General features: G+C 35.8%; 1 protein-coding gene across 2 annotated transcripts in view; it reads right to left on the bottom strand.

The window, feature by feature from the left end:
• Window positions 1-7924: 7924 nt before the first annotated feature.
• Window positions 7925-19350, bottom strand: part of LOC148940630 (uncharacterized) — a 35420-nt gene continuing 23994 nt past the window's right edge. For both annotated transcript variants that reach the window (XM_089105349.1, XM_089105350.1), the window contains 3 exons: window positions 19248-19321; window positions 17123-17223; window positions 7925-9609 (listed from right to left, as the gene is read on the bottom strand). In XM_089105349.1, the coding sequence (XP_088961475.1) occupies window positions 8162-9609; window positions 17123-17223; window positions 19248-19321 (1623 nt within the window). In that variant the 3' untranslated portion in view covers window positions 7925-8161. The remainder of the gene's footprint in view (window positions 9610-17122; window positions 17224-19247; window positions 19322-19350) is intronic.

The following is a 19350-nucleotide window of genomic DNA, read 5'->3' as shown; positions in this document are numbered from 1 at the left end:
AAGTTCTTAAAAATCTTTCGTTCTTTTCATCGAACAAGGCTCGGTCACCTGGTATTGCCCACAGTATAAAGATATAGCAGTAAGCAGTAAGTTTACCACAGATAATTTCTGGCTCTTCATTCTCGGTGCGAATAAACAGCTCCTCCCACTTATTCTTGCATTAGCGTATACAAACAGCTTCTCTCATTTGATCTGCCATCAGGGGTCCAATTACCCTGGAACACGTATTTCGGCAGAAACTTTCTCAAAATGCCTTTGAAACCAACTTGAGACTTCGAAACCTACTTTTAATTCCTAAAAACATCTAATAATACCATTGCACTACTAATTACCGATTTTCATGTATGTATTGGAATAAATTAATTTAAAATTAGTTTCTTCAAAATTTAGTGGTCCAACGTTGAAGCCAAGTTCCGCGTTCAAGAGAAATCTGACTTGTCTACCCGTGAAAAGATCTTATGTCGCTTATATTTCTACGTTCTCTGGAGCACTCGCACATCGGTAGTCGGTCTGGGTTTTTATAATGGGTGAGATAGGGAAAGATCATACTGCCTATAATTTATATGCTGTGCTATTGCCACAGAGCTCAATTTTTTAATTCTAAAGTGATCTCAGAAAAGCTCTACTCAGATTTGATACTCTGATTTGAAAAAGAAACATGTTTTTTGGGTTAATTTAACTCCCGATAAGGATGGTAACAGCTACAGGATGGTTTCTTGTTTTCTTTTATGTTTTACCCAGAAGGAATCATACTGAACCAATGGTCGTTGAATATCAGGAGAGCGTTGCCCATTCCCCCTCTTACTCTTAACATTTCTTGAAAGTTTAAACTTAATATTCATATCAGTTCCTAATATATTGCAGATACGCCATTTTGACAAACTGGCAATGTAGCGCCTTTAATTTATCTTGCTGCTCAGCGGAAATTGAATGTTCTAGAGTTCCTTACAAAGAGTTCGTGATGACGAGCTGTACACGCAACAGTAACCGAAACTCTAAAAAATCGACTTTTTGAAAACGATAGATACAACAAAAGATTTGATTTTTTTTATGCTGATTCCAATTATAGAAAGTTCATTAAGTTTAACGTTACCATCAACATTTAAGAGCCTGAAAAATTTTTCAAAAAAGCCAAACTTTCAAAAAAGAGGGAGAGAGGGGATATCTCAAAAATAAAAGTGATCTTAATGAGAATCGCACTGTCAGATACAGCATATCAGAGAACTCTACTCATATATACAAAAATATGGAATTTCGCATTTTTTTTTTGCCAGAAGAAAGATCACGGGTGCGTGCATATTTGTTTGTTTTTATCTTCCCAGGGGTGATTGCAATGAACCAGCGATCCTAAAAGATCGGAATGAGGCTCATTTAATTGAAAATCTAAAGTACTAGTGCTCTTTTTAAGTGAGCAACTTTACCCATTGTTTACATATAGGCTAGTATTGGTTATTGGGAAGTATTAAATAAAAAAAACAAGATTTTCAACTGAAAGTAAGGAGCAACATTAAAACTTAAAACGAACAAAAAATATTGCATATATAAGGGGGCCCTCTCGTAAATAGCTCACTCTTACGCTGTTTTTTTTTTTTAACTTTTAAAAGAGGTTATTATTCTAATTAAACAGCCTTTGTGATTCAGGAGTCATTCCTAATTAAATGGGACAAAAATCGAACTTAGGTTATTATTAGTTTAAAAAAAATAAAACTAATATGCACATTTCGTTTTATTATTCATGTACGGTGAGCCAAAATCAAAACCTGCATTAATTCAAAAAAGTTCAGAAATTAAATAAAAAGCACAAGTTTGTTTTAACTCACAGTAAGGAGTGACATTAAAAATTATAACAAACAGAAATTATTCCGTATAAGAAAGGGGCTGTCCCCTCCTCAACGCCCCGCTCTTTACGATAAAGTTTTTTTTATTGTTTTAAAAAGTAGAGTTGTGAGAAAAAGTCAAGCTTTAGCATAAAGAGCGGGACGTTGAGGAGGGAACAGCCCCTTTCATACACGGAATAACTTCTGTTCATTTTAAGTTTTAATGTCGCTCCTTACTTTCAGTTAAGAATCGCACAATATATTGAATTATTTTGTTGTAGGAATAGCATTCAAGTTAACACCGTCTTTATATAAATTTCTGCATTAAAACATGAAAGGCTGAAAAATATTAACAGTAATTAATAATAAAAAAAGAAAACCTCGAGTTTTTATGATGCACAAACATGGCCATGGGCCCCATCCTTCTGTTTCCCATTCAGTTGAGCAGCCCTTTGTGCTGGCACTGCTGCCTATGCATGGATATGATTAAGATACATTTCGAGGAATAGACCAGGTGCTCTGTAGCAAAATCTTAGCGGGGGGGGGATGTGACAAGGGTGCCAATAATTGACCAAAGTGACAAATTTATTTTCAAAAAAGTGAAAAAAAGAAAAAGAAACAAGGAATGATGGTGCCAGAAAAAATCTTGAGGAGCCATGGTCCCCCACCCCTCCCCCTGTATCTACCACTGAAATAAATGGTGCAAGAATTAATCTATGTTAAACCCACTTTCAACCGATCTAAAAAAGTATAATCTGGCACAAAGCCAGATATAAATTTTTTTTTTAGGAGATTGAACCCGATTTTCACCCTCCCCCTAGATATACTGAGTAGTCTGTGCCAACTTCCTTATCGTAACAAAGAAACATATAGGCTAAAATACAGTGTACTAATAGTTTAACGGGGGTGAAAATACAACAGCTGGGCGGGCTCTTTGTTGACTTTATTTATAAAAAAAAAAAAAAAAATTAAAACATCTAGGAGTGCTACTCATTCCAATTCTACGCCAATATTCATCCATAAAATATTAAGTTATTAATTTACTTATGTGAAAACCAGTCAGCCAAAAACCAAGCATATAGGCAGTGGGAGTTATATGTTACTATTTCGCTTCATGTAATCGGTGAGTATCTGTAACACCCAACCAATCCCTGGTCTGAGCCTTACTTTAAAGCTCAGCGAGTTCAAACGTGATTGAGTGCGAGTAGCGCAGCAATAGTTTTCACAGAATGGGTCTTAGAGCCAAAACACGGGGTTGGAACTCTCTCTTCTGAAAACACTTCATGCTGGAAGGACTAGGAAATGAGCGTAGTTTTTAAAATTGCATGTCGTGAATAAGTCCTAAGGATTTAAAGTTTTTTAATTGATTCCAAGGATTGAACGGACAGCATTGCACTCCATATACTTCTATGTAACTGATGGAGTTCAATCTAGAAATGTATAGATATTTGTTAGCATATGATACCTCCGATTCTCATTCATTTTCTTTGTTTTGTAAGAAACAATTCAACTTCCAACAAGTCCTATGAAAATTTTATCAAAATATTCCATCAACTATGGATTCCTTAATGTTGTAAAGTATTTAACATCAATTCGAGAAGCATTTCCGGGTATCTCATTTCTTAGTTAGTTGGGCATTTATGCGTCAACGATAGCGGTCCAGGGGGGAGCTCTTGGGACTAAAGCTAGTCGTGGGAAAGGGGTCGTTCCCAGGGCTGGAACTTCCGTTCCAGGAAAGTTACATTCTTCGCTCATTTCTAAAGGCAGTCCATCTTTCGCCTTCGTCTTATCTAGTTGTTCTTGTGCTACCTTATTTTCTCTGTGTGTATTCTCACGTTATTCAATAAAGACCTTATACCAACGTTTATCGTCTATCTTTGGAATTTACGTAAACCATTACATCTGCCAATTATAAAAGGGCATATAGAAAGAACTAAATAGAGGTTTACAGAGTGGTGGCAGCAGAACTTTACAGAGTGGTGGCAAGCGGTTAAGACTAGTGGAGCATATATCACTAGTGGAAAACCACCAAGTGACATTTGAGTGACCGTTATAAGTATTTAGGACATCTTACGCTAAATACTGGCAACATATTGAAGAGCTATTTTGCCCGCTACCAAAATTGCTTGTGATATTGAGCCGCAAATACTACAAAAGACTGATAAAAAGACATCGAAATGTTACGAGGTATTGAACCTTTGTCTATTCAAAGCGCCTTCTTGAGAAACACTTTCTTTTAAATGAACATTTTGAAATAGGCTGTTACACAATGCCTAATATGGATTTCCTCGCGATAGCTTCTACATACTAATTCAAATTTCTACAACTGAAAGTCTCCGGTTGATTTCTACCTTCACTTAGCCATTTTACAATTGGTGTTTTTTTTTACCTGATTTTATACAGTCGACGTGTGATCTACATTTGACAGTTTCCAAACAAAATTTAACATTGTGAATTCGATAATCGAAAATTAATTCTCAATTGTGACTCCATTTGACGCTAGTGATTTAATTGAGACCAACTGCAATTGGATGTAAGACAAACGACCTTTCGTAAGTGATTTAACGCGGTTAACCAACCCAGTAAATTTTATTAGACCCTTGTTGTTAGACGTGAAGTTAATTGCCCAAAGTCTAGCGTCCGTAATTAAAGAATTGTGTTTAAAACCAACATTTAAATTTTTAGAGTAATTGCTTTTTCAAATTTTGATCTCAATATTTCAGTTTTTATTCCTATACTTGATCTTGTGGAAATTGGATATAACAAAAAGGTTGCTTTTGATTTTGTAAGACAGTGAAGGATAAATGGCATAGTTCCACCTCTTTTATTTGACTCAAATGATCCTGATTTCGATCAAGATGAACCTTATGATTACCTTCAAAAGATCAAGACATGGGTCCCAACAAACCCTCCAACTCCCCTGAGCACCACCCCAATTAATCCTCCAATAGAACAGCCTCAACAGTCCCAAGTAATAGGATCGCTAATAGACCCTTTTTTTTAGTAATAACGCCACTCACAGAGTCAGAAAAGTGGAAAAATAATTAATTTTGTTAAAAAATTTTTAAAAAATTTACAAAAATTGATTTTGTTGCAAAGTAAAAAAAAAAAAAAAAAAAAAAAAAAAAAAATTTAATTTGTTTTTAAATTTGTATTATTAAAAAGCTTTGCGTCATTTTTTGCCCCTGGTTTTTTTCGCTCCTTTTTTGGGAATCTGGATCCCACGATTATAAATTTGTCAAGTTTAAAAGGTGGATTACTTGCAGTATTTACCCCAGACAAAATAGTAGGCAAAATGGTTGCAGAGTTTGTAGGCGTGGCTCAATTTAAGGATGAAAGGGTATATCTATTCTATAGAAGGATGCAAAAATTAGGAAGGTCATGTAGGGTGTCCGTAGAAGCCAGGGATGATGGTGTAGTTCTTGGAAGATTTGCTCTAAATTTATTCAAGGAGTGGATCAGACCGTCCTACAAACGGTATTTGTTAGAGAATAGTGCAGAATTTTTTTTTTGTTTAGGTGATGCGTATAAGGTTGCAATACAATATGAACTGATAGAACAGATAGTGGGGAAAGGAGACACGTCTTCTTTTTCTGATGAATTTCTTTCTGCGCTGACGAGGGTGAAATTTGGACTCAATGGTAATGAGAAGGCACTGCGAGATGGTACTGATTCCTCGCAGGGCGGTTTGGCTACCCAGGAAAAGGAGCTGGTTTTGAAGTCCCGTGGGATGGTACTGATGCCTCACGGGATGGGTTTTTTGTTGCACTGCGAGATGGTACTGATTCCTCGCAGGGTGGTTTGGCTACCCAGGAAAAGGGAGCTGGTTTTAAGGTCCCGTGGGATGGTTCTGATGGCTCACGGGATGGTTTTTTTTGTGTCACTGCAAGATGGTACTGATTCCTCGCAGGGTGGTTTGGCTACCCAGGAATAGGGAGCTGGTTGTAAGATCACGCGGGATGGTCCTGATGCCTCACGGGATGGTTTTTTTGTTGTACTGCGAGATGGTACTGATTCCTCGCAGGGCGGTTTGGCTACCCAGGAAAAGGGAGCTGGTTTTGAGGTCCCGTGGGATGGTACTGATTCCTCACGGGATGGTTTTTTTTTTGTTGCACTGCGAGATGTTACTGATGCCTCGCAGGGCGGTTTGGCTACCCAGGGAGAGGGAGCTGGTTGTAATATCTTGCGAGATGAGGTTGATGCCTCACGGGATGGTTTTAATGCGTAGCGCTAATAGTTATGTAGAGATATCAACAATAGTACTGCCATTTGTCGAACCACAAGTTAGTAGAGCAAAACCAAATAGGTCTAAACCGAAGCGTTCCGCAGCAATAAAACCCCGAGGATTTTATTGGGAATAATATCTTAACGTCATTGCAGCAGGGTATGATTTTTAAAGTTTCTGCAATTTCTTTTATTTGTCGGTGGTATTTTCAGGATTAATTAGCCTTTCCCGGTCATTCCTTTTGCCCTAATTCAAAGTTTATACATAATCCCAACTTTCCTTGTTCTCATCAAATTCAGGAGTATGGGGAACAAGTCTATTTTAAAGTATACAGAGAAAAATTAAGTGTTAAAATATCCAGTTTCCGACTACGGTTGTTAGTGTGGTTCGTTTATACTATGTAAGTTTTTACTTATGCAAGTATTGTGTAGTGTTTATATTATGTAATTGTTTACTAGTTTATGCTGTAGAATGTTAGTAGGTGAGAAGTGAGTAATTTGGGAAGGGAATGTTTTGAATTCAATTAAAGTTTGAGGGTTTAATAAGAAGGGGATCAGCCAAATTTGGGAAATTAAACTTAAATCAGGGGGGAGAATCTGTAACGTATTTAACATCAATTCGAGAAGAATTTCCGGGGCTCTCATTTCTTAGTTAGTTGGGCATTTATGTGTCAACGATAGCGGTCCAGGGGGGAGCTCTTGGGACTAAAGATAGTCGTGGAACAGGGGTCGTTCCTAGGGCTGGAACTTCCGTTCCAGGAAAGTTATATTCTTCGCTCATTTCTAAAGGCAGTCCATCTTTCGCCTTCGTCTTAGCTAGTTGTTCTTGTGCTACCTTATTTTCTCTGTGTGTATTCTCACGTTATTTAATAAAGACCTTATACCAACGTTTATCGTCTATCTTTGGAATTTACGTAAACTATTACATCTGCCAATTATAAAAGGGCATATAGAAAGAACTTAAATAGAGGTTTACAGAGTGGTGACAGCAGAACTTTACAATGTCGTTCATTTTTAAATCTAGACGCCAAGAATTGCAGGGCCCCAAGTTTGCACCTTGTATATTAGAGGGCTACAGATTTAACAAGCCCAGCTGAAGACACTTTATAGTAGATTCAGGTTAAACCCAGAATTCTGGAAACACCTTATACGAAGTTAGACGTCAACCCCTGTTTCAACCTGCTGCCTGAAGACGGGGCTCTGAAAATAGCAAGGTATCTTATTGCCTGAATCGTGTGTCTTCGAAGGAGTCTTCTAGTCTGTCAAGGGGTTTCCAATAACCGAAGGGATTATCTGTGGTTTTTTTTTTTATTGCTGAAGGCAAGTAAGTAGCCTATTGGATATAGTTTAAAGAAAGTGTATACCATCAATAGCTTTCATTAAAAGGTGCCGAATATATATGTACATTCGTAAGTGTACCCTGTATGGTCTCACGGCTAGGGGATCAAATTTTTCGGGGATTGAACTTTCTGGATTTTTTTGGGAGGGGGGAAACTTATGATTTTGTGTTTGGAAGGGGGTGGAAATTTTTTTTTCTAAAGTCAGAACAATACAATATACACTGAAATTTTATTTATTTCTTATATCTTTCATCCCATTTGCTCTTTTGCTAAATCGATTTTAATTTAGAGTAAAGTACCAGTTATATTCCTTATAATTAAATTTCTGGTGAAAAATTTGATAGTTTTAGCATTTAGACGTCACAAGTAGTACGTCTTTTATGTTCCCCCTTTCCACACACCCCTTCCCCACCTCCTACCTCTTAGGTTGAGAATAATAAATGTCAAAGAAGTGGACAATTCTACCATCCTGAGCGTTAAGAATTATTTTACCACTGGGTCTAAAATTTTATCTCTGAAGACTAAGTTTAAAATAAGGAATAATTAGATAACAATAATTTTAATTTAATTGAGCAAATACAATAACACTGACCATATAAGACAGAAAATAACTCATCTCAATAGAGATTACAGTGTTTCCTTAAACACTAAAAAAAAACATATTCTCACAACCTAAAAAACATTCGCACTCAAATATAAATAATCTACAAATATAACATTCATTCAATCACAAAAAATACAACGAATTTGATTTCTGCATAGCATAGCCTGTTAGATTAGCTATTTCCCTCCCTTTTTTAGCTCATAGAGTTGACTTTTTATTGCAGCAAACTCGTCATCCGGCACATCTGCGCCTTCAGGTGCTGCTATTTCTGGAAAATTCTTTAAGTAATCTTCATCAACTGGTTGTTGGACTATAAAATTACGAGGGGGTATGGGGCCTACACCAGTAAGACTTGGCAACCTAGTTTGCGAGGGTTCACTGGGTTGAACAAATCGGGTTGATGATGCATCAGTGATTCTAACACTCGATGCACTTCCCGAGCTTACACTATTAACTTTTTTCTTCTTTTTAACTATTCTTTTGCTGCCACTAGGTGTCTTTACTGACGACTGAAAAACTGGGTTATTTATACCACTTTGAGAACTAGAGAAGGAATTTTGTTTAATTTGGTTCAACGGGTTTGTTGGAGAAAAAATACTTTCTTCTAGCTTAGGAATCACCGGGCTAGGCTGTACTGAGGTACTTTGTTCAAATTTAGGGTTCACTGTATTCAACACCGGGAGGTTACCACTTACTACACCATTAGATAGACTTAGAGGAACCGAGCCACTTTGTTTTTCATTGGGGTTATCTGACTCAAAGTTGGCAGAAACAGAGGATTCTGGAAGGTTAAATTCATTTTTCTCGGAAAGATTTTTCTGCTCAAAGACCGGAATCTGAGAATTGACATTTAGGGTACCAGCGTTATTATCTGAAACAGATTGGAAAGACGAAAACTCATTTACGTTTTTATTTGGCTGAATAAAATTGTTTTGAAGTACTGGGGAGTTGATAGGTGGCAACTGTTCGTTGGAGGACAAAGAATCAGAATCACTATTGGCTTTGGGAAAGCTGCCAGAATTAGGAGGATTATTATCAAAAACTAAAGGTGCACTAAAAGAGTTTGAATTGAGGGGTCGATTATCAGAATCAGTTCCAATAGTATTGAACAAGTCCAAACTCCCTTCCTTCAATTCGGGTCTTGATCCGGCGTTACTGTTTGCCTCTGAATTGCTAAAACTATTGGCAAAATTTGGGAAAGGACGTGAGAAGGGTGGTAAAGAGAGTTTTGAAGGATTCTTATTATTACCAATTTTAAAAATTGTCAAATCTCCCACTGGTTCTGGTGCATCATTTGGAAGATTATTAAATGCTGCGAAAGGCTGTCCCACTGGGAGATCCTGGAAATTACTAACAGGTCTGAAAGCAGGTCGTTGAAAAGCAGAAGGGCTTGCAGAATCACTGGGTACTTCAAAATCACTACCAGGTTGGTTAGGATTCAGGAAAACTTCAACTGGACTGTTTTTTTGGGGTGCAAAAAAATCACTATCTGAATTTGAATTTTTCACAGGCTGATTGGGTACCAAGTCACCACGCTTTGGTCCCTCATCAGGTAAGCTGGTTTCGAAAGACTCTGGACTTCCGAACTGTGCAGTAGCTGAAGTAGCAGTAACTGCTGGAAATTCTGAAAGAACTAGGGGGTCAGGAAAGAGAAATTGAATGTAGAAAAAAAGAGAAGCGAGTTATAGCATAGCATGAGTAGTAACCAAAGCCCAAAGATAGATAGAAAAGCAAATAGGGTTCAGTTGTCCAGAGCCAGGGTTGTAAACATGCAGGTCCATGCTGGGCTAATTTAAATACGGGGGAAATTGCACTAGTTCACTTGGCATGCTCTCAGGTTAATCATATCTAGCTTGGCGTTCAATTCTTGTTATAAGGCTTTCGTCGTCTGTAGCGGTAGGGCCCTGAAATGCAAAAAGCCGATTAAAGCAATTTATTTTGCAGCCTTTGTCCCTTCCTATACTGACGTATTTCATAGGCTTAATTATAACAAAACATTAATTTAATTAGCCATTACAAAATCGTTGTAATAAGCTATTTCCTTAAAAATTTCAGGTTATACTTGATCTCTTAAAAAATACTGGAAATTACAAATCAAATCAAGACTTCGCGAATTCGAGTTTAAGATTTGCAACAGCGGCACATTTAGAAATTTAGGAGTTGACACTTTGTTGAATTTTGCGATTTATAACACATGTGTACGTAGCTACTCATAATAGTAAAAGCATATTTAAGAAGAATTAGAAAATTATATAGCAGAATTTAATTAACGAATTCAGGTTTTAGGATTTCACAGTTGTACGTCGAAAATCTTTCACCAAATCAAGTCAATACAAGTAAACTTGTGCAACAAAAACAACTTAAAGGTTAAGATTGTTCTAAGTAAGGATGTATAAATATCCGACATAGTAGTTACTGCTTGATCTTAACATTCCAGTAAGGTAAGTGGGGTCACAAAATCATAAAAAAAAACACTCAAAAGAATATCTGTTTTCTCAGGAAAAGACAAAAATCTCTTTTGAAATAAAGTTCCAGAATTGGCCCCCTTCTAACCCCAACTATAGTCAGAGAAATCAATAATTTACATATAGTATTTTCTGGAATTTCGCCAAGCGTATTGAATCAAGCATTGGCATCGAATAAAATTAAAATTGTGTAGCAAATGTTAGTAACTAGCTATTTTGCAAGTAGCCTAAGCAGATAATGGCACACAATTGCACAAAAATAAACATAAGCCAACTAAGTACACAATTGACACATTGACAAAAAAAAATTATAAACATAGCATCAATCAATGGCTTCAAATGGGGAACGAGACAAGGGGGTATTTGTCCCCTGCTACATTTCCCCCCCCCCCACACTTGATTTTGCAAAATACCTTTTTTGTGCTCTGTTTTTGCTTCTTGTTGTATTTACCTATTGCTGTAGCGTCAAATTCGGTGCCAGTGGAAAGAACGTATATTGCTGTATACAGCAATATAGCTTTTTCTGAAAGTTGGTACGCTAACATTTTCTGGTGTAGAAAAACGATTTATAGAGGTCAAAACTTTTGAAAAATTTAATTTCCCCCTCCATACACTCTTAATATTTTCTCTTAAATCCTCTGCTAACTGACCTAACAACTGGAAGAACACTGCCATAATGAATTTTGACCGCACGAAAAGGGTGGGTGAATATCAATCACGTAATTACTATTTTTAAATGTTCCAACCGGGGTTAATTTTGCATTTTATTTGATCTTCTATTTGTCTTAAATTTGTATGCAGCTATTGTATAATTAATTTGCCACCTTGCAGGTCCACTGAATCTCGTAAGTTGAAAGAACTGGTCGACTGATCGTTGAGAAGATCTTAGCAAGACATTAAATAAAAAAAAACTGTTTTTTTTTAACTGAAAGCAAGGAGCAACATTAAAACTTAAAACGAACAGAGATTATTCCGTATATGAAAGGGGCAGTCCCCTCCTCAGTGTCTCGCTCTTTACGCTAAAGTTTCTATTGTTTAAAAAAATTAAATTTGTGAGTTAAAGTCAAACTTTAAAGAGAAAAGAGAGAGGCGCTGAGGAGGGGACAGCCCCTTCCATATACAGAATAGTTTCGGTTCGTTTTAAGTTTTAATGTTGCTCCTTACTTTCAGTTAAAAAAAATTATTTTTTTATTTAATTTTTGAACGTTTTTGAAATAATGCAGGTTTTGATTTTGGCTCACCGTACATGAATAATTAAAACAAAATTTGCATATTAATTTTACTTTTATTTGGTTAAATGGTTTTCTCGAAAGTTATTAAATTTTTTTTACAAACATGTTATTTTTGTTTTTATTAGTAATAAATATACGTAACTTACGAATTAACTTACGTAACGAACTTCTATATTCATATATTTTTAATACGTATATTAGGGGGTTCGACCCCTAGTTAATACCTCACTCTTTGCGCTAAAGTTCAAATTTTGTTCCAATTCTTTAAAAATGACCCCTTAATCATAAAGGCCGTTAATTAGAATAAATAGCTCTTATGAAAGTACAAAAAATCTTTGGCTTAAAGAGCAAGATATTGACTAGGGGGGGGGGGCGGACCCAATCATATACGTAATAATTTCTGTTCGTTTTAATTTTTGATGTTGCGCCTTACTTTCAGTTGAAAAACTTTTTTTTTTTTATTTAATTTATGATCGTTTTTAAATAATGCTGGGAAATCCGACGCCCCCTTCATAGCAATGTCCCTTCCCCCAGTGAAAACTTTCTCCGTGGAAAGATTCTCCCACATAAACCCCGACCCCCCACAACCAGAAAATATCCCCCTGAAAACGTCTGTATACTTCCCAATAACCAATACTATATGTAAACATTGGGTAAAGTTCATAACTTTAAGCCCTCCCCCCGGGGCTTTGGGGGATTAAGTCATCCTAAAAGACATATCTACAATATTTCCGACCATGTTGAACAAAATGGCTACCTAAAAATTTTGATCGGGTGACTTTGGGGGAAAATGAGCGTGGGAGGGGGCCTAGTTGTCCTCCATTTTTTGGTCACTTAAAAAGGGCATTAAAACTTTTAATTTCCGTTCGAATTCACTCTCCCACGATATTTTAGGACCACTGCGTCGATACGATCACCCCTGGGGAAAAAAAAAACAAAAAAAAAACAAACAAACAAAAAACAAATAAACACGCATCCGTGATCTTTCTTCTGACAAAAAAAAAATACAAAATTCCACATTTTTGCAGATAGGAGCTTGAAACCTTTACAGTAGGTCTCTCAGATACGCTGAATCTGATGGTGTGATTTTCATTAAGGTTCTATAACTTTTAGGGTGTGTTTCCCCCTTTTTTCGAAAATCAGGCAAATTTTCTCAGGCGCGTAACTTTTGATGAGTGAGACTAAACTTGACTAAACTGATGTATTTGAAATCAACATTAAAATCTGATTCTTTTGCTGTATCTATTGGTATCAAAATTCCGTTTTTTAGAGTTTCGGTTACTATTGAGCCGGGTCGCTCCTTACTTACAGTTCCTTACCACGAACTGTTTGATTTAACGAAAAATATTGTTATTGTGGACTGGATTTTTAGTAAATTCAGTTTGTTTTTCATTTGTACAGTTCGGAGCCACCAATCCACGAATTGACTAGGCAAAAAAATAAAATGAAGGTATACTACTACTGCTAACAAGTCCCTGCAGCACTAAGCCGCCTGAGGCCCATTACACAAAAAAGTATTTTTTGTGTGAATCAGAGTATGGAGGGATTGCATTCCCGCGGGTACGACGGGGGAGGGAGAATACGCCAGACTCAATTTTTATGTTTAAAGTTCTCTTCACCGAGTAAAGCTAGGTCCCCTGGTACTGAAATTTTAAACCAATAAAATAACAAAAAGTTTTTGAGAAGTATATCAAGCAGGAGCTACTCCCATTCCCCACCGATTCTGATGACCTTTCCCCAAAAATGCTGCAAAAAATATTCAATTCCAAGACAATCTAGATATTTACACCAAAAAACACAAGTTCATCAACAAATTACCACTTCAGAAAAATGTTATGTTAATTATCGTTCCTTAAATGGAAGTTTAAACCTTGCCACTAAATAACTTCTTCATTTCAATTTAAAAAAAAAAAATTAAATCTATTGGGCCAGGCAACAGCAGGGGAATTTTTTCGAGGGGAGAAAGGCAACTACTAACAAAACAAAAGACATTTACCAGCTATGAGAAATTATGGAAATACCAAAACAATTTTGGAGGGGGGGGGGGGATTTGCCCATGAAGCCCCCCGGTACACGTGTGTTTGAATGGAAGACCTTGACGTAATACTGACAGAAGTTAGGTGCAGTTTATAAATCCAACAAGAAAATTGTGGTTGCAAGACTATGTGATGATGTAAGAAAATACTGACAGTGACATCAGAGAATTCTTTTTTTTTAAGCAAGCTAATTTACTGATTTCTCTTAAGCAAGAGTGGTTATAAATTTACATAGCATATAGTTAGACTTCCATATATAGCCATGGTTAATTCGGTGTTAAAGTAAGAGTCATGGCTTGTTTTCACCAGAAACTTAGAGGCGGAAGACAAAAAAGCTTTTACTTATACTGTCGGTTAAAGAAGATGCACAAAGACGCTATGAAACATATGGGGGAAAGACTGAGAAGTCATATGTATTTTCTAACACCTAAGCCACTCCAGAGGGAGGGGGGATTCTGAGGGAAATTGAATGGCTTCTGAATAATTCATCAATAGTTAACTTTAGTGTGTTTGAAATTGGAATGAACTAAAAAGATGAGCCTCAGATCCAAGACCATATCCAAGGGGGTGAGGATTGCGGGGTTTGAACCCCCCCACCATACCCTCTAATTTTTTGTCAAACTTATAAAGACGTAACAAAATGCATATAGACCGACTTTTTATGCGTTTTTTAAAGTTTGTTGTACCCTCCCCCCCTCTAACAAAAATTATGTATACGCCTTTGCTCACATCCCTCTGAAAGAATTGCTGCCACTTCTGATCTGTTTCAAATGTCATAGATTAAGTTAAGGAATATATCCTGCATTTTTGAATCTAAGCTATCCAAAACAGAATAGATGCTGCTATTATCAACAATGGCTCTTTTGAGAAACTTTTTTTTGCGTAAGAGCTTTGTATGTAAAAAAAAATCAAGAGATAAAGCTTGAGTTAAATTCATTTATGAATAGAGAAAAACAATTTCCATTTAGAAACCATTAAAGCTAGATGAAAAACAAAACAAATAAACATAGGAGTGATTTTTTTTTTTTTTTATCACCTCAGGAGATAGGTATGTCTAGTTCAGTTGCAAAATTGTACCTTATAAAACAAACAAAGGAAAAAATTGACCAAGTAAATTGTTGACAGTTTTATGACAATTTACAGGTCATTCGGTGGAGAGAACGTTTAGGATCCCTTAATTTCCTATTGGCTTTTAACATGAAGAATATTTACCCCATTTTAGTATAGATTTTGGGAAAAAATTGTTGTTAAAATTAGGCTATGTAATTTTTGGTCGTTTAATTGTATTTTTATGAAATCATAACGTAATTATAAAAAACTAAGTCAGCGGAGTTCTTTGATGCTAAAATCTTCAAAACCACAAAAGTGGGGTTCGGCTTCAACAAATCATGCATGATTGTGCAAACAACGAGAAGGCGTAACTATAATTTTCATAATTTTACAGGAGGTTGAAAATTAGGTTTTTCAACTTTTCAAAAGGAACAGCTTCTTGCAACAGGACTTAGAATAGAATAATTCTTAAGAAATCATTGCATGTGGTATACTACATTTGGGTATACTAGACCATAGCCATTAGACCATTACTAGACCTAGAGCTTGGCCATTAGAAGGGTGACGGTTCGCGATTAGGTCCGTTTCGGCCCTTACAATGGCAGTGAAAATTTGGATTTACTATTAAATGATCCCTCTCCCAAGTTCCTTGGACCAACCGATAAAACACCACAGGTAAGAGATGCATTGCTCCTCACTAAGTTGGCTGTGACGTTGACTGTGAAATTTGCCTACGACCCCCTGTTCTATATAGGCTATTTGCATACTTTTGGGCCCTTTGCTCTGGGATTACAGTTATTATGTCATCCCTAGAAGTGCTACAGACCATTTCGGTATCCTCTTGGGAAAATACATTTGATAGTGATTAAGCAGGGGCACTAAAAGATTTTTTCCCTAGTAATGGCCTATATCCTGCACAACGGCGTCAATTCACAAAAAAATAGGAGAGGGGAGAGCAAAATATAATTTTTTTAATATCTAGAGGTTTGCAAATTTGTCATATTTTCAATGTAAATACCAAAAATAGTCATTCTCAATAAACATACCCCCCCCAATAAAAAGGTACTTTTCAAAAAAGAAGACCAAAATATCTGGAAGAGGCATACTCTCCCCCCCCCCCTTAATTGAATCCATTGATCCGATGAAGTCATTTTTCTCTGCAAAAGAAACCAGCGAATAAAAATATACTAGAAGGAATTTCCTATTTTTCTAAAATATTAAAAAAAAGTACTAGATACATCCTTCCGTTTTAGGATCGACATATGAGGATCGGCATCCGTAATTCATATCTAACCTCATGCTTACGATGTCAATTTTGGTTGCTCCTAGGATATGAGACTTATTTTTAGATTTAGGCATTTTTGCTGCTTCACTTATTGAATTACTAACGAAATGATGTATTTGAGAAATATTAAGACGCCCGAATGTTTTATTTTAACTTGTATCATAATTATTGTTGAATTGAAAGTGCATACCAATAAATGTATATTAGGATCTTGAAAAAAAAAACTGGTTTGATAGAAGTTGAGATGAGATCTAAAACAGGTATTTCAGTGTAGGATTTCTTAACTATCTTTCACGCCAAAACTTTCATTTGGAACCGTTCCTAGTAGTATATTAACCTACAAACTTTTAATTTTTTTGTGTACTAAAAAGGCTTAAAACGCAGTGGTGACTAACCATTTTTATTTCAGTTGTTTTTGGTTGTGCCATTGATGATTTTGAAACAAGGTACCATAATATGTGCTCTTGAATTTCATCACGATTACAGAATTAGGGTTACACTCTCCATACTTTGAAATTGTACGACGAAAAACAGAATTAAACCTTAATTAAATTAACTTAATTATTTAAATTAAACCTTAAAAAACAAAATTTGTAACTAATGCCATTACTTTGACTTTCTATGCCCTTTCTAATACCCAGAATATAAAAAAACATGAGTGAAAGTATATTCATTTTTTTTCAAGTTAGAAAAGGAAAAGAAAACAGATCCCAGCAAAGTCCAAATATCTATGAGAACATTAGGCGTTTTTACCCCTTTATTTACAATAATAATGCTCTATTTGGTAGAATGCACAGAAACTGTATTAAAGACGAAAATTCGATCATCCAAAAGGTCTCATTTTGATATTCGGTATTTTAATCGTAAATCCAAGTGTGTCACAGGAAAATGCATGTTTTTTAGGGAGTGAGGGGATGATGAGGGCCGTTTTAGATCATTGGTAGGCTATTAATGCGATTTGTGTGCGTGCGTGTGTGTTTTTTTTGTTTCAGAAGCTCTGCAATCAAATAATCATTAAAAAATAAAAATTACGCAGAAAAAAAGTCTTAAAAAAGTGTAATGTAATTACCGTTTAATCGGGTGCCAAAGGGCACATTTGACCCAGAGGTCCTCACTTCTTCATTGAATGAAGATGGTGCTTCTGGTTGATTCCTAGTGAAAACAGGGGCGCTGGAAGAAGAAAAATCATTTTTTTTTAATCGGAATAGACCTAAAAATTGAAAACAGCTATTTTTGAATGAAAAAGGTTTAAAGCTAGCATAAAAAACAATTTATATAAAATTTGAACATACCAATAGCCAAAAATTACGAAAAAAGACAACTAATAGTTTACATTGGCACAAATAGTAATGCAATTTTGTGCCTATCAGAGAACAAATAATATAAAAGGGTCCAAAAAATATGTACACAGTTTTTTACGGGTATACGAATATTAAAGGTATTCTTTTTTTAACTATGAAAATAGCAATAAATTTCTGCTTTGGAATATTAGTCAATTTTATCTTACAAACCTAGCCCTTGCATAGAGTATAGTTTATAACTAATTAAGGTTGTCATATATAGCTAGGACCCTGTAACAACACTCAGAGATGAGGTGAGAAATCATTTGGTATATTTAATTTCTCTTTAGAGCACCATTACACGGAGCTTGTTGTTACAAAATAGGTTGCGACATAATTTTTGTAAAATTTTCATCTTCTTTAGCAAGTCTTTTTCCCGTTTGCGTATTAATAAAACTAGATGCACGTCAGCGTGTACTTAAACTAGAACAGTCAATTGCCTCCATTAATCCATTGGGTCAACATCAGCAAAAATACTATTTCCACAGTGGCGTTTCTTCGATACTTTATCCAAGCGTTTTGGTCTTATTGGTATGTTGGGGTATGAAGGTCCATAAGGGCGATGTTCCCGCTAAATCGGGACGGATTTCAACCCTACGTATAATTTCTTGTATGAATATTAATTAGTCTATATACATGAATTACCAAGCATATGAGTCATGGATATGAATTAGTAGCGTCAACTTAAAGTTGGCAATGTAAAGTATCTTTTACACAAATGAAATACACGTATATGTAATACAAGTCCTTTTTACTGATTTATCAGTTTGGTTCGATAATAAAAAAAATGAAAATAAATAAATCAAAAAGGTTACACCTTGAACTGTGTTAAAACTTTGTTGCAGAGACGATTAATTTGAAGATTTTTTACTATTCAAATTCATTTCTTTATCATATAGTTATTCATTTAAATTAACGAAAGAAGAATAAAAGAGCATAAAAATCCTAGGCGTCCCTATCACAAAGTTACTTTCTTTCAGGTGACTTTTTAACCAGAATCTAAGGCCTAAGCACAGTGGTGAGGATTTGAACCACTGTTTACTCTAGCGTCTTCTTTTTCCAAATATGATACGCATTTCATACCACACGTACTTGCTCTGAGCAAATACGTCACAGCCTTAGTTCAGTTGCTTTCTGGCAAAAACAGGTTTTTCTATATAGATACTGTAAACTGCACATCAGAATTGCGCTTGTATAATCGCGGAGTGGGAATCTTGTTTAAGTTTCAGTCTATTACACGTAATTTTAACGTAGATTATAACATGTTTGAATACTATGTATTCTCTCTACTGTGATTTGAACGAAAGAATGTGGGCAACATTTAAGATTGGAAACTGGCGCTAGTGCGTAACAAATCACAAGCCCCATCAAGAATTTGGTGATTCTTGGCATTTTTTGAGGCTTCCTAATTGTGTTTTCTCAGAAACTGTGATCAGACAAGTATTAATGCACTAATTTTGACAACTACATTAATTGAACTAATTTTACTTTATTAATAAAATTTAAATCTCTCAAGAAAAGCCAAGCGCTAGGTAGCGTTGGTTTTACTGTCGACAATAGCGCCAGTTTCCACCCTTAGGTACCAATATTTTTTTATTGGAATTCTAATCTCTATGAGGGAATCGTTTTCTGCAGCTCAAAACGCATATGATAAAAGAGCAGCTCAGGTATACTACAGAACTATAAGAATTAAAAAACGTTGGGAAAAATAGGGTTTTGTTTTTCCAGAATGTGTGCCTTGGGGGGTTGACAATATAGCAGTTTTGTGGCAATAGTAATACAGTTGGTTTCCTGATATTTAGTTAGGTTTCTAACTAAAAAAAATGGTGTTTTAATTAACTCAGAAACACTTACTTTGTTTGGGGCAGTACGTAGTCCTGCTGCTCTGCGTTAGCTGTGGGTGAAACCGTTGAGAAGAAAAGAGCCACCTAGAAACAAAAGTCCTCGTTAATAATTA

The sequence above is a fragment of the Artemia sp. Qi Xiang Cuo genome, chromosome 19 (genome assembly GCF_049724085.1).
Source record: "Artemia sp. Qi Xiang Cuo chromosome 19, ASM4972408v1, whole genome shotgun sequence".
Lineage (NCBI taxonomy): Eukaryota > Metazoa > Arthropoda > Branchiopoda > Anostraca > Artemiidae > Artemia > Artemia sp. Qi Xiang Cuo.
This window is presented reverse-complemented; position numbering and strand designations above follow the sequence as displayed.